This window comes from Bos indicus x Bos taurus, chromosome 5 (assembly GCF_003369695.1).
Source record: "Bos indicus x Bos taurus breed Angus x Brahman F1 hybrid chromosome 5, Bos_hybrid_MaternalHap_v2.0, whole genome shotgun sequence".
NCBI classification, from domain to species: Eukaryota; Metazoa; Chordata; class Mammalia; order Artiodactyla; family Bovidae; genus Bos; species Bos indicus x Bos taurus.
In genome coordinates this window covers 24,825,330-24,842,643 of record NC_040080.1, presented here as the reverse complement: position 1 = coordinate 24,842,643, position 17,314 = coordinate 24,825,330, and the positions used below count along the sequence as shown (strand labels likewise).

Genomic DNA, 17,314 nt, shown 5'->3' with positions numbered 1-17,314 from the left:
CTGAGCGCTGGACAAGAGAGGCTTCCAACAGAACATGTAGAAGTGTGAGGCAACAATCCAGGCAACTCAAACCATGTAACGTGTTATAGCTCAATATATGGAGAGAAGATTGATATTCATCTTCAAGAAGAAAAAAAATATGACTGCTGAATTACTAGAGCAGATCTTGGCTTTCTGTATATTCCTGTTGTTCCTGCCAAAATCCTTGAGGGATAATTGCCTAGTAAGAATTATTACAAGGGCACTCTCAAAACTGTCCTCCAGCATAGGGGGATAGGAGGAGCATTAGTAATCCTTCACAGTGCCTTGGTCAATATTGCAAAAGGATTTGCTTACCCCAGCACACCCAGACTTATTCAAGCCAATCTCGTGCTCTGGGTTCACCAAGAGTCCCAGCTGACTTCATAAAAATAGAGGAGGTTATTCAAGGAAACAAATTAATATAATATCCCCCATTTTAATCTAGAAAGGTTTTAAGGCAGTGTCCAGGATGACAGAGTAGAAAAATTCTGAACTCATAGGCTCTCATGGACACACTAAATCTACAGCTAAGTATGGAACATTTCCCTCTGAAAAAGATCAGAAAACTAGACAAAAATGCTCCCCACAACACAAAATAAAAGAAACACACTGAGGCAGGTAGGAGAGGCAGAGACAGGTCTTGCAAAAGACCTCTCCTTACTGTATGCAGCAACACTGGACAAGGACTCATGAGCCTGCCGCTTCTCCAGGAGAAGTAAGGGATTGGAGCCCCACCCCAGGCACCCCAACCCTTGGGGTCTGCCCCAGAAAGATGAGCCCCCAAAACTCCTGGCTTAGAGACCCAACAGGGCTGAGCTCCAAGGGTTCCAAAGTGCTATAGGAATGTGAAATTCCCCTATTAAAGGATTTTGCATGTGGTCTTACCCCCAGAGCGAGCTGAGTAACAGTAGCTTGGAAAGGGCCATACGTGAAGGAGATTCGTTGTCAATCTAAAGGCATCAGCTGGAGAGGCAGGGGACAATTGAAAAGCTCCTGGGCTCCCCTGGTAGCTCAGTGGTAAAGAATCTGCTTGCCAGTGCAGGGGATGCGGGTTCGATCCCTGGTCTGGGAAGATCCCACATGCCGCAGAGCAACTAAACCTGTATGCCACAGCTACTGAGCCTGTGCTCTAGAGCCAGGGAGCCACAACTACCAAGCCTGTGTGCCCTAGAGCCCGTGCTCCACCAAGAGAGAAGCCACAGCAATGAGAAGCCCATGCACTGCAATTAGAGAGTAGCCCCCACTTGCCTCAACTAGAGAAAAGCTTGCACAGCAACCAAAATCCAGCATAGCCAAAAATAAATAAATAAGAGCAAAAAAAAAAAAAAACCCTCCCGAAGGCAGAGGCACTCATGGACCTGGTTGTTGCACTCTCCACCTAGCACGCTAGAACAGGTTGGTGAGCTTGGATACAATACCCTCCCAACTGCCTAGCTAAGCAGGCAGGGGTGGATGGTGGTGACACCGTCCCAGGTCCTGGCTGAAGTCTGCAGGTACAGTGGTTGCGCCACTCCCCCACCTCCTGGCTGGGGCTGGAGAGCTGTCTTTCTGAAGCCAGTGAGCGTGCTCCAGCTGCTACACTCCTCATCAGTCTTGCTAAAGCCGCTGAGCACGTGCAATCCACACAGGGGACACCCTTTGATCCCTCAGCCTTGCTGGCCAAGGACCCTGGCATTCCTGAGCTCCACAGGGCTGTAACCATCAGAAAGACAATTCTCAGCAGGCAAACATCCCCGGGGCACTGCACAGACAGCAAGTGGAAATAAAACCCAAGTATTCCTGTGAAAAAGACCTATTTACTTAGCCTGGAGCTTCAGCTTCAGGCAGGCTTCAGGTTTTCCACCCCTCTAGAGGCTCAGGAGACATAGCCAGGGAACATAAGCTGGGAGACATCATGCTGGCACACCCCCTTGGCCTCACTATAGCTTGGGAACACTTCCCAGATAAAAGGTTATACACTGGGACTTCCCTGGTGGTCCAGTGGATAAGAATCTGCTGTCCATGCAGGGGCAACAGGTTTGAGCCCTTGTCCGGGAAGATTCCACATGCCACAGGGCAGCTAAGCCTGTGTGCCACAACTACTGAAGCCCATGTGCCTAGAGCCCATGCTTTGCAACAAGAGAAGCCACCATAATGAGAAGCCCATGTACTGCAAATAGAGAAAGCCTGCTTGCAGCAACACAGACCCAGCACAGCCAAAAATTAATTAATTAATTTGAAAAGCAGTTAAAAAAAAAAAGTTTATATACTTCTCTGGATCCTTAGTTTCTGCCACCATCACTAGGCACTCCTGGAAGAGGAAATGGCAACCCACTGCAGTATTCTTGCCTGGAAAATTCCATGGACAGAGGCTACAGTCCATGGGGTTGCAAAAGAATCAGACACGACTTAAACAGACAACACATATGTAAAATAGATGACTAATAAGGACCTTACTGTATGACACAGGGAACTCTACTCAATATCTCTAATGGATGTGGGGAAAAGTGAACCTTTGTACACTGGCTGGTGGAAATCTGTATTGGTGCAGCCACCGTGGGAAACAGTATGGAAGTTCCTCTAACACTACAGCTATCATATGACCCAGCAATTCCACTCCTGGATACATATCCAAAAAAAAAAAAGCCAGAAACACTACCTTGAAAAGATATGTGCCCCTCAGTGTTCATAGCAGCATTATTTACAATTTCTAAGACATAGAAGCAACCTAAGTGTTCATCAACAGATGACTGATAGAGAAGATGTGGTATATATGTTATATATATATATATTTATATATACACACACACACACACACACAATGGAATACAACTCAGCCATAAAAAGAATGAAATTTTGCCATTTGGAACAATATGGGTGGACTTGAAAGGCATTACGCTAAGTGAATTATTTCACTTATGTCAGAGAGAGAAAGACAAATACTATATGAAATCACTTATATGTGGCCTCTAAAACAATATAAATTAGTGAATATAACAAGAAAAGAAGACTCATAGATATAGAGAACAAACTAGTTGTTACTAGTGGGGAGGAGAGAGGGTTTACAGAGGGTAGGGGGACTGGGAGGTACAAGCTATAGGGTGTAAGATAGGTTACATTTTACAACTCAGGGAATACATCAAAGTGTAGCCTTTAGAAATTATATTAAAAATAAAATTTGTTCATGTCAAAAAAAAAGATCTATTGATTTCTATTGCATTGAAGCTTTAAATTAATCAGAGAGAATCAACATGTCAGTAAACCTGAGTCTTCCCATCCACAAATATTGTTTCTTTATTTATTTAGGTCTTCTTCTTTAATTTGAGCAATTTTTTGGTAGTTTTTAGTATATTGGTCTTACATACCTTAAACTAATTTGAATCCTAAGTGAATTTTGATGCTACTGTCATCAGATTCGGTTTTTTATTCCCTTTTCCAATTGTTCATTGCTTGTATGTATGCATTAGTTATCTATCACCATGTAACAAGTCATGACCCAAACTTGTGACTTGAAGGAATGACAGTAATTGTTTAGCATTTCATAGTCTCTATGGATAAGGAATTTAGATAGGGCCCAGTTAGGATGGCTTGTGTCTACAAAGACCCGGAGACTGAGGGGCTGAAATCTCTGATAACTTAACTGAAGCGAAAGGATGTACTTCCAAGGTGACTCACTTCCATGGTCAAAAAGATGCTGCTGACAAATCGATTCCCTTCCATGGGCCTCTCTGTAGAACTGCTCAAGTATTCTTGAAAAAGGGCTCCTGGTTCCCCCAAACCAAGTGATCCATAAGAACAAGGCAGAAACAGCAGTGACTATTATGACCTAGTCTCAGAAGTCACATGCTGTCACTTCCACCACATTCATTAGAAAGAGGTTGTTAATGATTAGTCCACACTCAAGAAGAGGACGTTAGAATCTATCTTTTTAAGGGAAAATTGCCAAGGAATTGTGGAAATTTAAAAACCATCACAATATTGAAATACTATTTTTTGTATATTTACTTTTTATCTTGAGAATTTTCTAAGTTCATTTATCATTCTAATAGCTTTTTTTTTTTTTTTTTTTTGGTAGATTTCTTGGGATTTTTCTAGATGCCTCATCAGCCCATCTCTGTAGGAAGACACTTTTACTTCCCCCTTACCTTCTCTGTCTTTGTTTTCTTCCATGAGTGCACTGGATAAGACCTCCACGACTGTAGACTATAGACTAGAAGTGGCATGGAAATCCTTGCCTAGTTCCTGATCTTAAGTGAAAAAGTATGCAGTCATTACCATCAAGTATGATGTTAATTGTAGGCTTTTTGTAGATACCCTCTATAAGGTTAAAGAGGATTCTGTCTCTTACTACTTTTCTTTATGTTTCTATCAATGAATAAGTGCTGCACTTCATGCAATTCTCATTTTCTATTAAAATGATCACCTGATTTTCATCTTGTATTCATATAGTGAGTTCCATTGATTAATTTTCAGATGTTAAATCAACTTGGCATTCCTTGGGTAAGCCCCAATTAATCATACTGTTACCCTGGAGAAGGAAATGGCAACCCACTGCAACATTCTTGCCTGAGAAATCCCATGGAGAGAGGAGCCTGGCGGGCTACAGTCCTTGGGGTCACAAGAGTCAGATGTGACTGAGTGACTAAGCCACCGCCACCGTACAGTTTACCATTTTTACTTGTGGGAGGAATCATCCAATTTCTTTGTGTTGCTATTGGAATGTTCACCCTATGAACATTTTTATTGCCTTTTAATGCACCTTACCCAAATGTTTGCCATATTAACAAAAGTCTCACAAGCGCTCCTCTTCGAAGCCTTCCTTAACTTTCAGGCAGAGCCAGCTACCCCTCCTTTCAGCTTCCCTGGTGCCTGTGGGTAACTTCTTCAAAGCCCATGTTCCGTATTCATGTCTGCATCCCCAGGGCCAGTACAGAGGCTTGCATATGGTAATCATTGAATAAATATTTATGGAGGCAAGGAAGGAGGAAAAAGATAATGGAAAGAAAAAGGAAAGGAGACAGCAGACAGATTACAGACAACCCATCCTGATGTGGACATGTGGAAACTGGAGAGAGAAAGATGGGAAATTCAGTGAGAGGTGGAGAAGGGCCTGCTGAAGAGAGCATCATCTCTATCACAGTCTCACTGACTTTTCTTCATCCTGCCCTCCCCCCCTTTTTTTTTAAATAAACTGCATGTTTTTAAAACTAATTTATTTAGCACCCTCCCTTTATACTGTTGATTTGAAAACAAGAGTCTAAGATGTTCAGGAATTGTTATCAAGGCATCTCAGATGCACACCTGGACAGTGTAGGGATTGGACCTGTAAGTTGATCCTTTGTAGCCACCCAGGTGGCACTAGTAAAGAACCCGCCTGCCAGTGCAGGAGACAGAAGAGATGTGGGTTCCATCCCTGGGTTGGGAAGAAATGGCAACCCACTCCAGTATTCTTGCCTGGAAAATCCTGTGGACAGAGGTGCCTGGCGGGCTACAGTCCATAGAGTCTCAAAGAGTCAGACACGACTGAAGCAAGTTAGGACCTTAATAGGAATGACATGAATAGGACCCAACTAGTTGTATGGGAATTAGGCAGCACCCAAGTTTTAAGTAAGTTACTTTAAACTCATTTGTGCTTAACCTGTCTTTGAAATAAAAAGAAAAACAAAAAAGCCCCCAAAACTAATGTTTGTTTAGTTCCTACTTATGTGTCCGGCATTATAACTTACACTCAGTGTATGCATAATTCACATTTGGTGTGTTTTATGTCACTTAATTTTCATAAAGACCTAACAAGGAGGGTATTGTATCAGTATTTTTCAAATAAACAGGTTCAGAGAAGTTAAATAGCCTTTTCAGAACCATACTGCTCAGAAGTTGGGCAGTGCGGTTCAAGCAAAACATATCTGACTACAAAATACCCATTTTTTGGTTTGTTTGTTTGTTTTCAGAAATGGTTCCATTTGTATGTAAGTTAAATGGTTAAAACTAAAAGAGACCGTGGATTCAAAGGGCCTCTTGGGATGCGGGTGGGTGGAACTTTTGCATGGGAACCAAAGCTGGAACCTATTCAAAGTGTTCTAATTGAGGAGTACAATAAATAATGATGATGCCTATGAGGCCGAGGCTTCCCGCTTAATTATCTGTAAGTGGAGCTCTCCAGAGCACACTCAGTATGTTTCACCAAGCATGCATGTGTTCCTACTTTGCATTACATCTGGGCGTTCCATCACCTCCCACACACATATTACATACCCCTTTACAGTTTTCTCTGGAGCTTGTTAAAAATGAAGATTCTAAAGTGCCATCCATAGGAATTCTTAACCAGTTGATCTGGGTTGGTACATTCAAACAAGCACCCTAGGCGTTTCTAACTTATTGGGTTTCCATGTCTATCCTTTTAGACTCTGGCAGCCCTTCGGGTTTGGGTAGACATGATTTTGCTCAGCCTTCTTCTGTTTGAAGTTCCAATACTTGAAAGTAGGAAGATAAAAGAATACCCTCAATGCCTGGGGAAAATGTAGCCAAGTCTCCTTCATAATCCATAATATTACTACTTTCATTCATTATTAAATTGCCTTTATAGTTGTAAACATTTTTAATGAAGTACAATTACTTTTATTAATTTCATGTTACCTCTTTTATCCTAGATACTTTGATCATAAGGCTGAAACATATACAAACTATGATTTAATACATGCCAAGATCTATATCTTCTGCCTTTAAAAAGCAGAAGAACCAAAGGAGGAGAAGAAATAAAAGTAGAATTAAATAAAAGTAGAACTCGGTCACTTATTCCAAAGACTGTAGGTAGATTTTGTAGCACTTCATTCCTGCTTTCCTATGTGCCTTTCTTTTGTTTTATGTTCCTCTTTGGTATCATCCCAGGATACTGAGTAGCCACCCAGGTGGCGCTAGTGGTAAAGAACCCACCTGCCAATGCAGGAGATGTAAGAGATGTGGGTTCAATCCCTGGGTCGGGAAGATCCCCTGGAGGAGGAAATGGCAACCCACTCCTGTATTCTTGCCTGGGAAATCCCATAGACAGAGGAGCCTGGAGGGCTACAGTCCAAAGAGTCGCAAAGAATTGGACAAGCTGAAACAACTTAGCACCCGGATGCTGATAACATCTGCCAGGCCACCCCTGCCTTGAATCGTGCCCCACCTAGCCAAAGAAAGCTTCTTCCCTTCTATCTTTATAGAAATTCCACCTTATTCTCCACACTTTGCTTGATTGACTAGTCATAAGGTGATTTTCCCCACCTCCACCCTGTTTAAACATGCAACTCCCCATGATTCACCCTCTCCTTAATTGCTTCTAATGTATTTGCTCCATTGTGCCTATGTGTTGTTGCCCTTTGCATGACTATTCCCCTCAATGTTGTCAGATGTATGTTAGGGTGGAAAAGGCATGTGTTGAGATTCAGTTCTAGATTTATCCCTGACAATGCTGTTTATAAGCTTTAAAAAGCGAAATACTTAAAAAAAAAAAAAAAAAAAAAAAACCACCTCATCTAAGTGCTCTTTTTGTGAAGATCAAATGAAAGTATCCATCCTTCTAAAGCAAAGTTTCTGATGTGTAGTAGGTACACTATTAATGTTAGTCACCACCATCTTCTCCTTCTCTCTTGTACGTAACAGTTATTTACTGAGTACCTACTATGTTTCAAGGGGCTTCCCAAGTGGCACAGTGGTAAAGAATCAGCTTGCCAATGCGGGAGACGCAAGAAACACAGGTTCGATTCCTGGGTCTGGAAGATCCTTTAGAAAAGGAAATGGGCAACCCACTCCAGTGTTCTTGCCTGGAGAATTCCATTGACAATCCGTGGGGTCACAAAGAACTGGACACGACTGAGTGACTAAGCACAAAGATACTACATGTCAAATCCTTTTCTTGCCACTGGAGTGAATAAGACAGAAAAAGTTCCTGCCCTGGTGGAACTTACATGCTATGGGATAGATGGAAAAGGAAACAGTAAACAAGTAATATAACCTAAAGTAAATAACTTCTTATTGAAGAAAAGCAAACAATTTTGATTGTTTGAACATTGATTAAATGTACACCCACCTCTTCATATTTACTCTGTATAATCTTTGCTGTTGTTCAGTCACTAAGTCATGTCCAACTCTGCGATACCATGGACTGCAGCACGCCAGGCTTCCCTGTTGTTCACTATCTCCCCAAGTTTGCTCAAACTCATGTCCCTGAGTCAGCGACATGCTATCTAACCATCTCATCCTCTGTCATCCCCTTCACCTCCTGCCTTCAGTGTTTCCCAGCATCAGGGTCTTTTACAGTGAGGTGGCTCTTCACATCAGGTGGCCAAAGTTTTGGAGCTTCAGCTTCAGCATCATCCTTTCAATGAATATTCAGGGTTGGTTTCCTTTAAGATTGACTGGTTGGATCTCCTTGCAGTCCAAGGGACTCTCAAGAGTCTTCTCCAACACCACAGTTCAAAAGCATCAATTCTTTGGTGCTCAGCCATCTTTATGGCCCAAGAGATTATTATTATCTTAGAATAAGAATTATACTTATTGTTTTATTTGAGCTACTTCAGGATATTCAGGCTCCAAAGTAGGGTCTTCATGTGCCTGAATATCTAATAGTATGAATCTTTCATTGATCCCATTCCTATTGCAGGGTAAAGCAGAAATGTGCTGAAAAATAAAAACAAAAACCCAGCCATACTTGATTGAAGAATAATTACTGGAAAGTGAAGGGGGAAATTGGTTGGTACCAGTTAGGTTCTTAGCAGAAAGAGAAGTCAAAGAATGCCATTCTGTAAGGTAGGAAGACTGAGTCCATTGTAGAGTAGACAGAACAAGTGACTGGAAGATTTCACGTTGTGTGATGACATGAGAGCATCTTTTCTTAGGGAGGAAACAGAGGTTTTTCCCGCAGCAGTCACCTTAGTGCAGGGCTCCCGGTGGAGACTCAGAGTGGAGCACAGGTGGGTAGGGAGAGCAGTCTGGGCATGTGACTTTTGGAGAAGCTGAAGGAATTCTACTACAGTCTCTAGGCTGGGGTCATTGCACAGTGCTTGGAATGTAGTAGGTGTTAAATAAAGTTTTAATGAGAATCAGATAGGCTTTGAGACATCAGACAGCCCAGCATAGGTGATTGCCTTCCCCAAGATCTGAGAAGTGACGTAATTCCTCTTTAGCTGTGGGAAAAACCTAAGCAGAAAGGTGAGTATGTTGCCAAGATATTACTTTGTTTTTTCCTTTAAAAAAAGAAAACTATTCCTGAAGTGTCACATCCATCTATGTTAAAATCAAATGGCAGTAAGACATTTGAAAACAAAATATGTTGTGTAACTGGGTTACTATTATTATTATACTGGCTACTGCTGAACCCTCAAAAGTTTGTGCTGTAAACACATATGTGATTAGTATTGCTTTTGAGTATATAGGACAGTGTCTCAGCTGGGCACATTCATGCATCCATGGTTGGCTGGGGTTGGGTGGGCAGCTCTGCTGATCTTGGATGAACTCTGTCGCACTTAGGGGGCTGCCCAGCTAGAGGCTGGGCCTCCTGCACTTTGCCTCCCATCCCAGATACTAGGCTAGGCTGCACCAATTTTCTCAGCTGTAACAGGATTATAAGGGAGTGAGAAGAAGTGTGCAAGGTCTCTTGAGGCCTAGGCTAGAACTGGCACCTTTTGTTAAGCCAAAACAGTTCAGATTTAAGGGGTGCGGAAACAGACAATGTCTCTTGCTGGGAGATGCTGCCATGTCCCATTGCTAAGTATGGATAAAGCAAGGGGTGAAGACATGCAGTACAGATATTTTTACAATCGTGATCCTCATGCCTGACCCTGAGTTGTATGTCATTCATGAACTTGGTCAACAATAAGTCTACTCTTTTGGAAGGAAGGAAGGAAGGAAAGTTTTTGGTCTTCACAGTGTTGCTGAAATTCAGCCTCTTTACTGGTGCTGAATAGAAATGCAGAGACAGAGTTTGGGGTGAAGCAGAAAAGAGTAGCTTTTATTGCTTTGCCAGGAAAAAAGGGCCATAAAGGGCTAATGCCCTCAAAACTATATGACCCACCCTGAAGAGGGTAATGAGGAGTTTCATAGTGTGAGGAGCAGGGCATTGATCAGCTAATAGACAGTTCTTGGGTTGGCTGGCATCAAGGTGAAGCTTCAGGCACCATCAGTCTTCAGTCTTCTTCAAGCACCAACCAGTCTAGGGTCTTTGTCCTTGTGGCCAGGAGTTTTCATCACTCCAGATGAAAGGGGGAGGGGGTCTGCTTCTTGTAAAAACAACTTAGGAATGTGTGTCAGGCCTTTATCTATGTCTTTCAGGGAAGTGAGAGTTCAGTATTCTTCTGTGTGGCAGAATTATAGCTTAAGTTGTTACCAGTTCCCCAGCCCAACAGCTATTCTTTCTTCTTCTGCTGCTGCTGCTGCTGCATCACTTCAGTCGTGTCCAACTCTGTGTGACCCCAGAGATGGCAGCCCACCAGGCTCCCCCGTCCCTGGGATTCTCCAGGCAAGAACACTGGAGGGGGTTGCCATTGCCTTCTCCAATGCATGAAAGTGAAAGTGAAGTCACTCAGTCGTGTCCAACCCTCAGCAACCCAATGGACTGCAGCCTACCAGGCTCCTCCATCCATGGGATTTTCCAGGCAAGAGTACTGGAGTGGGGTGCCATTGCCTTCTCCTCTTTCTTTCTACATCTTCACATTTTCCAATGATTAACTCTTGAGTCAGTATTTTACTTCAGAAGACAAGGACGCGGGGGCTTATGGTTTCAAAAGCTTTGGAGCAGTTAATGTATGTGATGTGCAAATGAACACCTTTTAAATTTTTAATGGTTTATAACATTATCTAAGTTATAGAGAATTCAGATACCTGTGAAGATACCCAATGAGCTACAAGAAAACTTTGAAAGGCAATTCAGTGAGCTCAGAAATAAAATTAATTAACAGAAAGAATACCAAAGAGAAATTGGTATTTTCTGAATACCAACTGAAATTCAAAAATAGAACCAAGGAGAAACTCTGGAGCTGAAGAACTTTAAATGAAATAAAGACTGAATTAGAAAGCACTGGAAATACTGGAGACCACATGGAAGAGAGAATTAGTGAGCTCGAAGACAAATCTAGAAATGATATAGATAGAAGAGAGGAAATTAAGGTCTACAAAGAAGAAAATCCTATAGAACTATCTGACTCCATTAGGAAATGTATCATTAGGGTAATGGGTATCCCAGAAAGGAGAAGGGAGAGTGAGGAGAGTGTATTGAAAGAAATAACAGTTGAGGACTACCCAAACCTGGGGAAAAAACTGGACATACAAGTCTATGAAGTTAAGCAACTGATGTGTCTTTTTTGTGCCAGTTCCATACTGTTTTATGACTGTAGCTTTGTAGTATAGTCTGAAGTCAGGGAGCATGATTCTTCTAGCTCTGTTCCTCTTTCTCAAGATTGTTTTGGCTATTTGGGAACCTTGCAAGTATTATGCTAAATGAAGTAAGTCAGATGGAAAAAGACACATATCAGATGATTTCATTCATATGTGGAATACAAAAATAAATTAAAAATAAATGAACAAACCAAACCAAACAAAAACAAACACACAGATACAGTGAACAGATTAGTGGTTACCAGAGAGGAAGGGTGGCAGGGGGAGGGCATTTTGGGAATGAGCACACTGGAGTGTATACAGGAGGAGAAATATAATATTTATATATACAAAAATTTATATAATGTTCAGTTCAGCTGTTCAGTCGTGTCCAACTCTTTGAGACCCCATGGACTGCAGCACACCAGGCCTCCCTGTCCATCACCAACTCCCAGAGTCCACCAAAAACCATGTCCATCGAGTTGGTGATGCCATCCAACCATCTCATCCTCTGTCGTCCCCCTTTCCTCCAGCCTTCAATCTTTCCCAGCATCAGGGTGTTTTCCAGTGAGTCAGTTCTTCGCATCAGGTGGCCTAAGTATTGGAGTTTCAGCTTAGCATCATCTTCCAAAGAATATTCAGGACTGATTTCCTTTAGAATTGACTGGTTGGATTTCCTTGCAGTCCAGGGGACTCTCAAGAGTCTTCTCCAACACCACAGTTCAAAAGCATCAATTCTTCAGCACTCAGCTTTCTTTATAGTCCAACTCTCACATCCATACATGACTACTGGAAAAACCATAGCTTTGACTAGATGGACCTTTGTTGGCAAAGTAATGTCTCTGCTTTTTAATATGCTGTCTAGGTTGGTCATAGCATTTCTTCCAAAGAGCAAGTGTCTTTTAATTTCACAGCTGCAGTCACCATCTGCAGTGATTTTGGAGGCCAAGAAAATAAAATCTCTCACTATTTCCATCGTTTCCCCATCTATTTGCCATGAAGTGATGGGACCAGATGCCATGATCTTAATTTTCTGAATGTTGAGCTTTAAGCCAACTTTTTCACTCTCCTCTTTCACTTTCATCAAGAGGCTCTGTAGTTCCTCTTCACTTTCTGCCATAAGGGTATGTCATCTGCATATCTGAGGTTGTTGATATTTCTCCCGGAAATCTTGATTCCAGCTTGTGCTTCATCCAGTGAATTTGAAGTGTCAAATATTTCTTCTTTGGGTAAAACTCCCCCCCCCCCCCCCCCCCCCCCCCCCCCCCCCGCTCTTGAGTAACTGTTCAGTAGTTTAGTAATTGGGCCTTCCCTCATAGCTCAGTTGGTAAAGAATCCGCCTGCAATGTTTAGTAATTAGATGCCTTTCTTTTGCTTTCCAGTAGGTGGCGACATAGCGCAAGTTGGTTTTGTTGTGGTTTTTTTCCTTTTCTATTTTTTGCGACGGGGAGTGGTCGGGGTTCTTTTCCCAGAGCTGCCTCTGGTTATTTTTGAGAGCTGTCACTTCCCACCCTCTTCTGTCTCTGTCAGGGATGTTGCCCTGGACCCTCACTGTCACCGGTGCTGTTGGTGGGGCACCTCTGAGATAGCAGGTTCCTCGGCTGTGTGCAGTTCCCTGGGTATGGGGAGGGAGAGAGTGAAACGGAACCGGGGTCGCAGGTGTCTCTGCCTTGACTGGGGTTGTAGGTGCTGCTGCTGGAGGCAGTGGGGGAGGGGAGGCTGAGTCGTGGTGCCCTGTAGCTTGAGGAACAGGGTTGCAGGGCTTGCTGCCGCTGCCTTCCAGCTCCCTGTTGGCTGGGGGTGCTGTGACCAGGCCACCAGACTCCTGTGTGCCACCTACCCAGCTATTAAGGCTTCTCCCGGGCTCTGGGCCCAGCTATTGTGGCCAGGGGTTCAGGACTACAGGTACTGCCTTCATTGTTCCTCTGGTTCTTCCTCCTCCATATGGTCCAATCCACCCACCTTTAGATAACAGATGTGTGGAATTCTCCAGCATCCTGCTGTGTGGGGCAGAGTCACCTTTGTTGAGTTACGGATGCTTTACTGGTTTTACTGGTTGTAGATTGAGGGGGAGAGATAAACGGAGTGTCTCACACCCCTGTGATGTTGATGTCACTCTTCCAAACGGGGCACATTTTAAATACACTTGGTAGGATAATAAGGATAAACTCTTCTGGGTTGTCCTAAGCAAGAGATCTAAATAGAATTAGAGGAGAATGGCCATTGTTTATAATTCAAGTGGCTATTTTAAAAAAACCTTCTGAAAGTCCATTTTTAAAAAGATTTTATTTATTTTTGTCTGCACTGGATCTTCGTTGCTTTGTGCAGGCTTTCTCTAGTTGCAGCGAGCTGGGACTACTTACTCTTGGTTGCGGTGCAAGGGCTTCTCATTGCAATGGCTTCTCTTGTTGCGGAGTATGGGCTTTAGGGTGCACAGGCTTAGTTGCTCCACGGCATGTGGAATCTTGCTGGACCTGATCTGTGTTCCCTGCATCGGCAGGCGGATTCTTATCCACTCTGCCACCAGGGAAGACCTCAGGTGGTTATTTTCTAAGTCCTGGAAGATGCTTTATTAACTGTAAGGGTTCTCTTTTGTCTCTTAATTAAATTTAGTAAGAAGCTTACTATGAAATGTAATTTGCCAGCTGGCTTTCATCCCAGATGTTTCACTCTATCCTTATCTAACATAGAGTGCCTTCTGAAGTTGCTAGTGAAAGATTAGAGCAAGAATATAATTTTACATATTCAAAGAACACTTGTTTCTCTTATAATGCTATATTTCAGGACTTTGTCCCTTCCCTGGGCCTTTTCTTTAACGTTAAACTCAAAATTATAAAATTAGACTCCTTGACTAAAGTTTTTTGTAAGACAGTTTATCTTCTTTGTTCTAGAACTCTAGATGGCCTACTTTTTTTTTTTTTTGGTCTTCTATAAACAGTCTTGCTCTTGAATGAAATACTGTTCCTTTCATGTTAGTATTAGTCACTTACCTATACATATTAAAGAATGCCTGCCCTCTTGTGTCCATCGAGGCTGCTACAATAAGGAGTGAATTAGCAAGAATATTAGGCCAGAAATACAGCTTTCCATCATGTGGAGATTTTCTATCAGAGAGCTTGCTCAAGGCTGCCAATATGGTTGTTCAGATGAAACACTGCAAAATGACTCCAGCTCAAGTGGTGAATGAATAGTCATTAAAATTTGCTTGTATATAGTCATTAGTATGACTATATAATCATACTATGACTATATAGTCATTAATACTTTGCTTGTCAATCATGCATCCTTAGGTCTGGTTCCTGATTTAATGTATTTTCATCAAATCATAAAATCAAAATTTTTCAATGGAGAGCCCAGGGATGGAGGTTCACCGGCATCTGCTGCCGAGGTGAACCAAAGCTGGAGGAGGGCAATGACAACTGACACCCTAGAGCTTGTTATAAACAGTGAAGCAAGCCAGAGAAACACTATTATTGCATATTAACACACACATATGGAATCAAGAAAAACAGTACTGATGAGCCTATTTGCAGGGCAGGAATAGAGTCGCAGACAGGGAACAGACTTGTGGACCCAGCAGGGGAAGGAGACGGTGGGATGAACTGAGAGAGTAGCTCTGAAATATATACGCATTATATGTAAAATAGATAGCTGGTGGGAATTTGCAGTGTGATGCAGGGAGCTCAACCTGGTGCTCTGTAACAACCTAGAGGGGTGGGATGGGGTGGAAGGTAGGAGGGAAGTTCAATAAGGAGGGGATGTGTGTATACCGATGGCTTATTCATGCTGATGTATGGCAGAAACCAACAACACTGTAAAGCAATTATCCTCCACTTATAAATTTTTAAAAACCCCCAAAAGAAATAATAACTAATACTCTGCAAAATGCATTGTATATGCGAAGTTCTACATTAACAATGATGGTTTGATATTTTGCATGTATGTACGCTGATTCATATATTCATGTTTCCTGTAGGGTTTTTGGAGTCTCTGGACGACTTTTACCTTCTTAGCAGTGGTTTGGTATTGCTGCAGACCACAAACAGCGTATATAATAAAACCCTACTGCAGCACGTGGTACCCCAGTCTCTCCTGGCCTGGCAAAGAGTCCGGGTGGCCAGTATGATGGCTAATAATGGCAAGCAGTGGGCAGAGGTCTTTTCAAAATACAACTCTGGTAAGTGGCCCTGCAGAATAACGTTTACGCATGTATGATTTTTTTAGATTTTGAGTTAACCAGCCAAGCAGTACCCATGCCCTGTCTTCATGTCTTCTCTGCTTCAGGCACATATAACAATCAGTACATGGTCCTAGACCTGAAGAAGGTAAATTTGAACCACAGCCTTGACGAAGGCACTCTGTACATTGTGGAGCAAATTCCTACATACGTAGAATATTCTGAACAAACTGCTGTTCTACGGAGAGGTACTTTCTTCATGCTACAAGTCTGATGAGTGTGTGTGTGTCTGTGCACACATATATGATGGATAATGTGTGGTGTGTGAATGTACTATGGGGCTGTGTATGGTGGGTATGCAGGGGTGGGAATGCTGTTGCTTGTCACACAGGGAAAGAATGACAAGGTTCAGCACATGTAAAACCTACACCTCAAACTCTTACATGACAATGTACTCTTTTTTATACTATTTATTTTAAAAAAAAGTGTTTTGTACTATTTATTTATGACCTCTGTTGCATGCACTGGTTAAGTCACAGTGATGATTTTTCCTAGTACAGAGTAGCGGCTCATTCAATACTTATTTTGGCCGCACCATGCGGCATAAGTGATCTCAGTTCCCCGACCAGGGATGAATCGAACCTGCACCCCTCGGTGCGTGGAGTCTTAACCACTGAACCACCAGGAAAGTCCCATGACAGTGTACTCTTACATGTGTGTGCATGTGTGCAAAGCCACTTCACTTTAGTCATGTCCAGTTCTGTGTGACCCTAGGGGCTGTAGCCTGCTAGGCTCCTCTGTCCATAGGATTCTCCAACTAAGTATACTGGAGTGTGTTGTCATGCCCTCTTCTAGGGGATCTTCCTGACCCAGGGGTTGAACCAGAGACTCTTAAGTCTCCTGCATTGGCAGGTGGGTGGGCTCTTTACCACTAGCACGACCTGGGAAGCCTACCTTTGCAATTTCACTGGGTTTTATGAAAATGAATTGAGATAATTTCTCTCGATTCTTAAGCATATTACCGGTTCATAGCAAGTCCTAGCATCTTGCATTGAACATACTGCTCAGCACACACAGGAAGTCCTCACTGGATATTTGTTGAATAAATGAAAGAGAAGATGATGTCTGGGTGGAAGTTTACAGGCTAGAAAGTTCAGTTCAGTCGCTCAGTCATGTCCAACTTTTTGCAACCCAACTTTTTGGACTGCAGCACGCCAGGCTTCTCTGTCCGTCATCAACTCTCGGAGCTTACCCAAACTCATGTCCATCGAGTTGGTGATGCCATCCAACCATCTCATCCTCTGTCATCCCCTTCTCCTCCGGCCTTCAATCTTTCCCAGCATCAGGGTCTTTTCCAGTGAGTTATTTCTTCTCATCAGGTGACCAAAGTATTGGAGCTTCAGCATCAGTCCTTCCAATGAATATTTAGGACTGATTTCCTTTAGGATGGACTGATTTGATTTCCTTGCTGTCCAAAGGACTCTCAAGAGTCTTCTCCAACACCACAGTTCAAAAGCATCAATTCTTCAGTGCTCAGCTTTCTTATGGTCCAATTCTCACATCCATACATGACTACTGGAAAAACAATAGCTTTGACTAGATGGACCTTTGCTGCAAAGTAATGTCTCTGCTTTTTAATATGCTGTCTAGGTTGGTCATAGCATTTCTTCCAAGGAGCAAGCATCTTTTAATTTCAAAGCTGCAGTCACCATCTGCAGTGATTTTGGAGCCCCAAAATAAAGTCTCTCTCTGTTTCCATTGTTTCCCCATCTATTTGCCATTGAAGTGATG

The 17,314-nt window shown here is 42.6% G+C and overlaps 1 protein-coding gene across 2 annotated transcripts in view; it reads left to right on the top strand.

Moving 5' to 3' along the window:
• Positions 1-17,314, top strand: part of PLBD1 (phospholipase B domain containing 1) — an 88,464-nt gene that overhangs the window by 59,962 nt on the left and 11,188 nt on the right. For both annotated transcript variants that reach the window (XM_027541399.1, XM_027541400.1), the window contains exons 7-8: positions 15,323-15,523; positions 15,631-15,771. In XM_027541399.1, the coding sequence (XP_027397200.1) occupies positions 15,323-15,523; positions 15,631-15,771 (342 nt within the window). The remainder of the gene's footprint in view (positions 1-15,322; positions 15,524-15,630; positions 15,772-17,314) is intronic.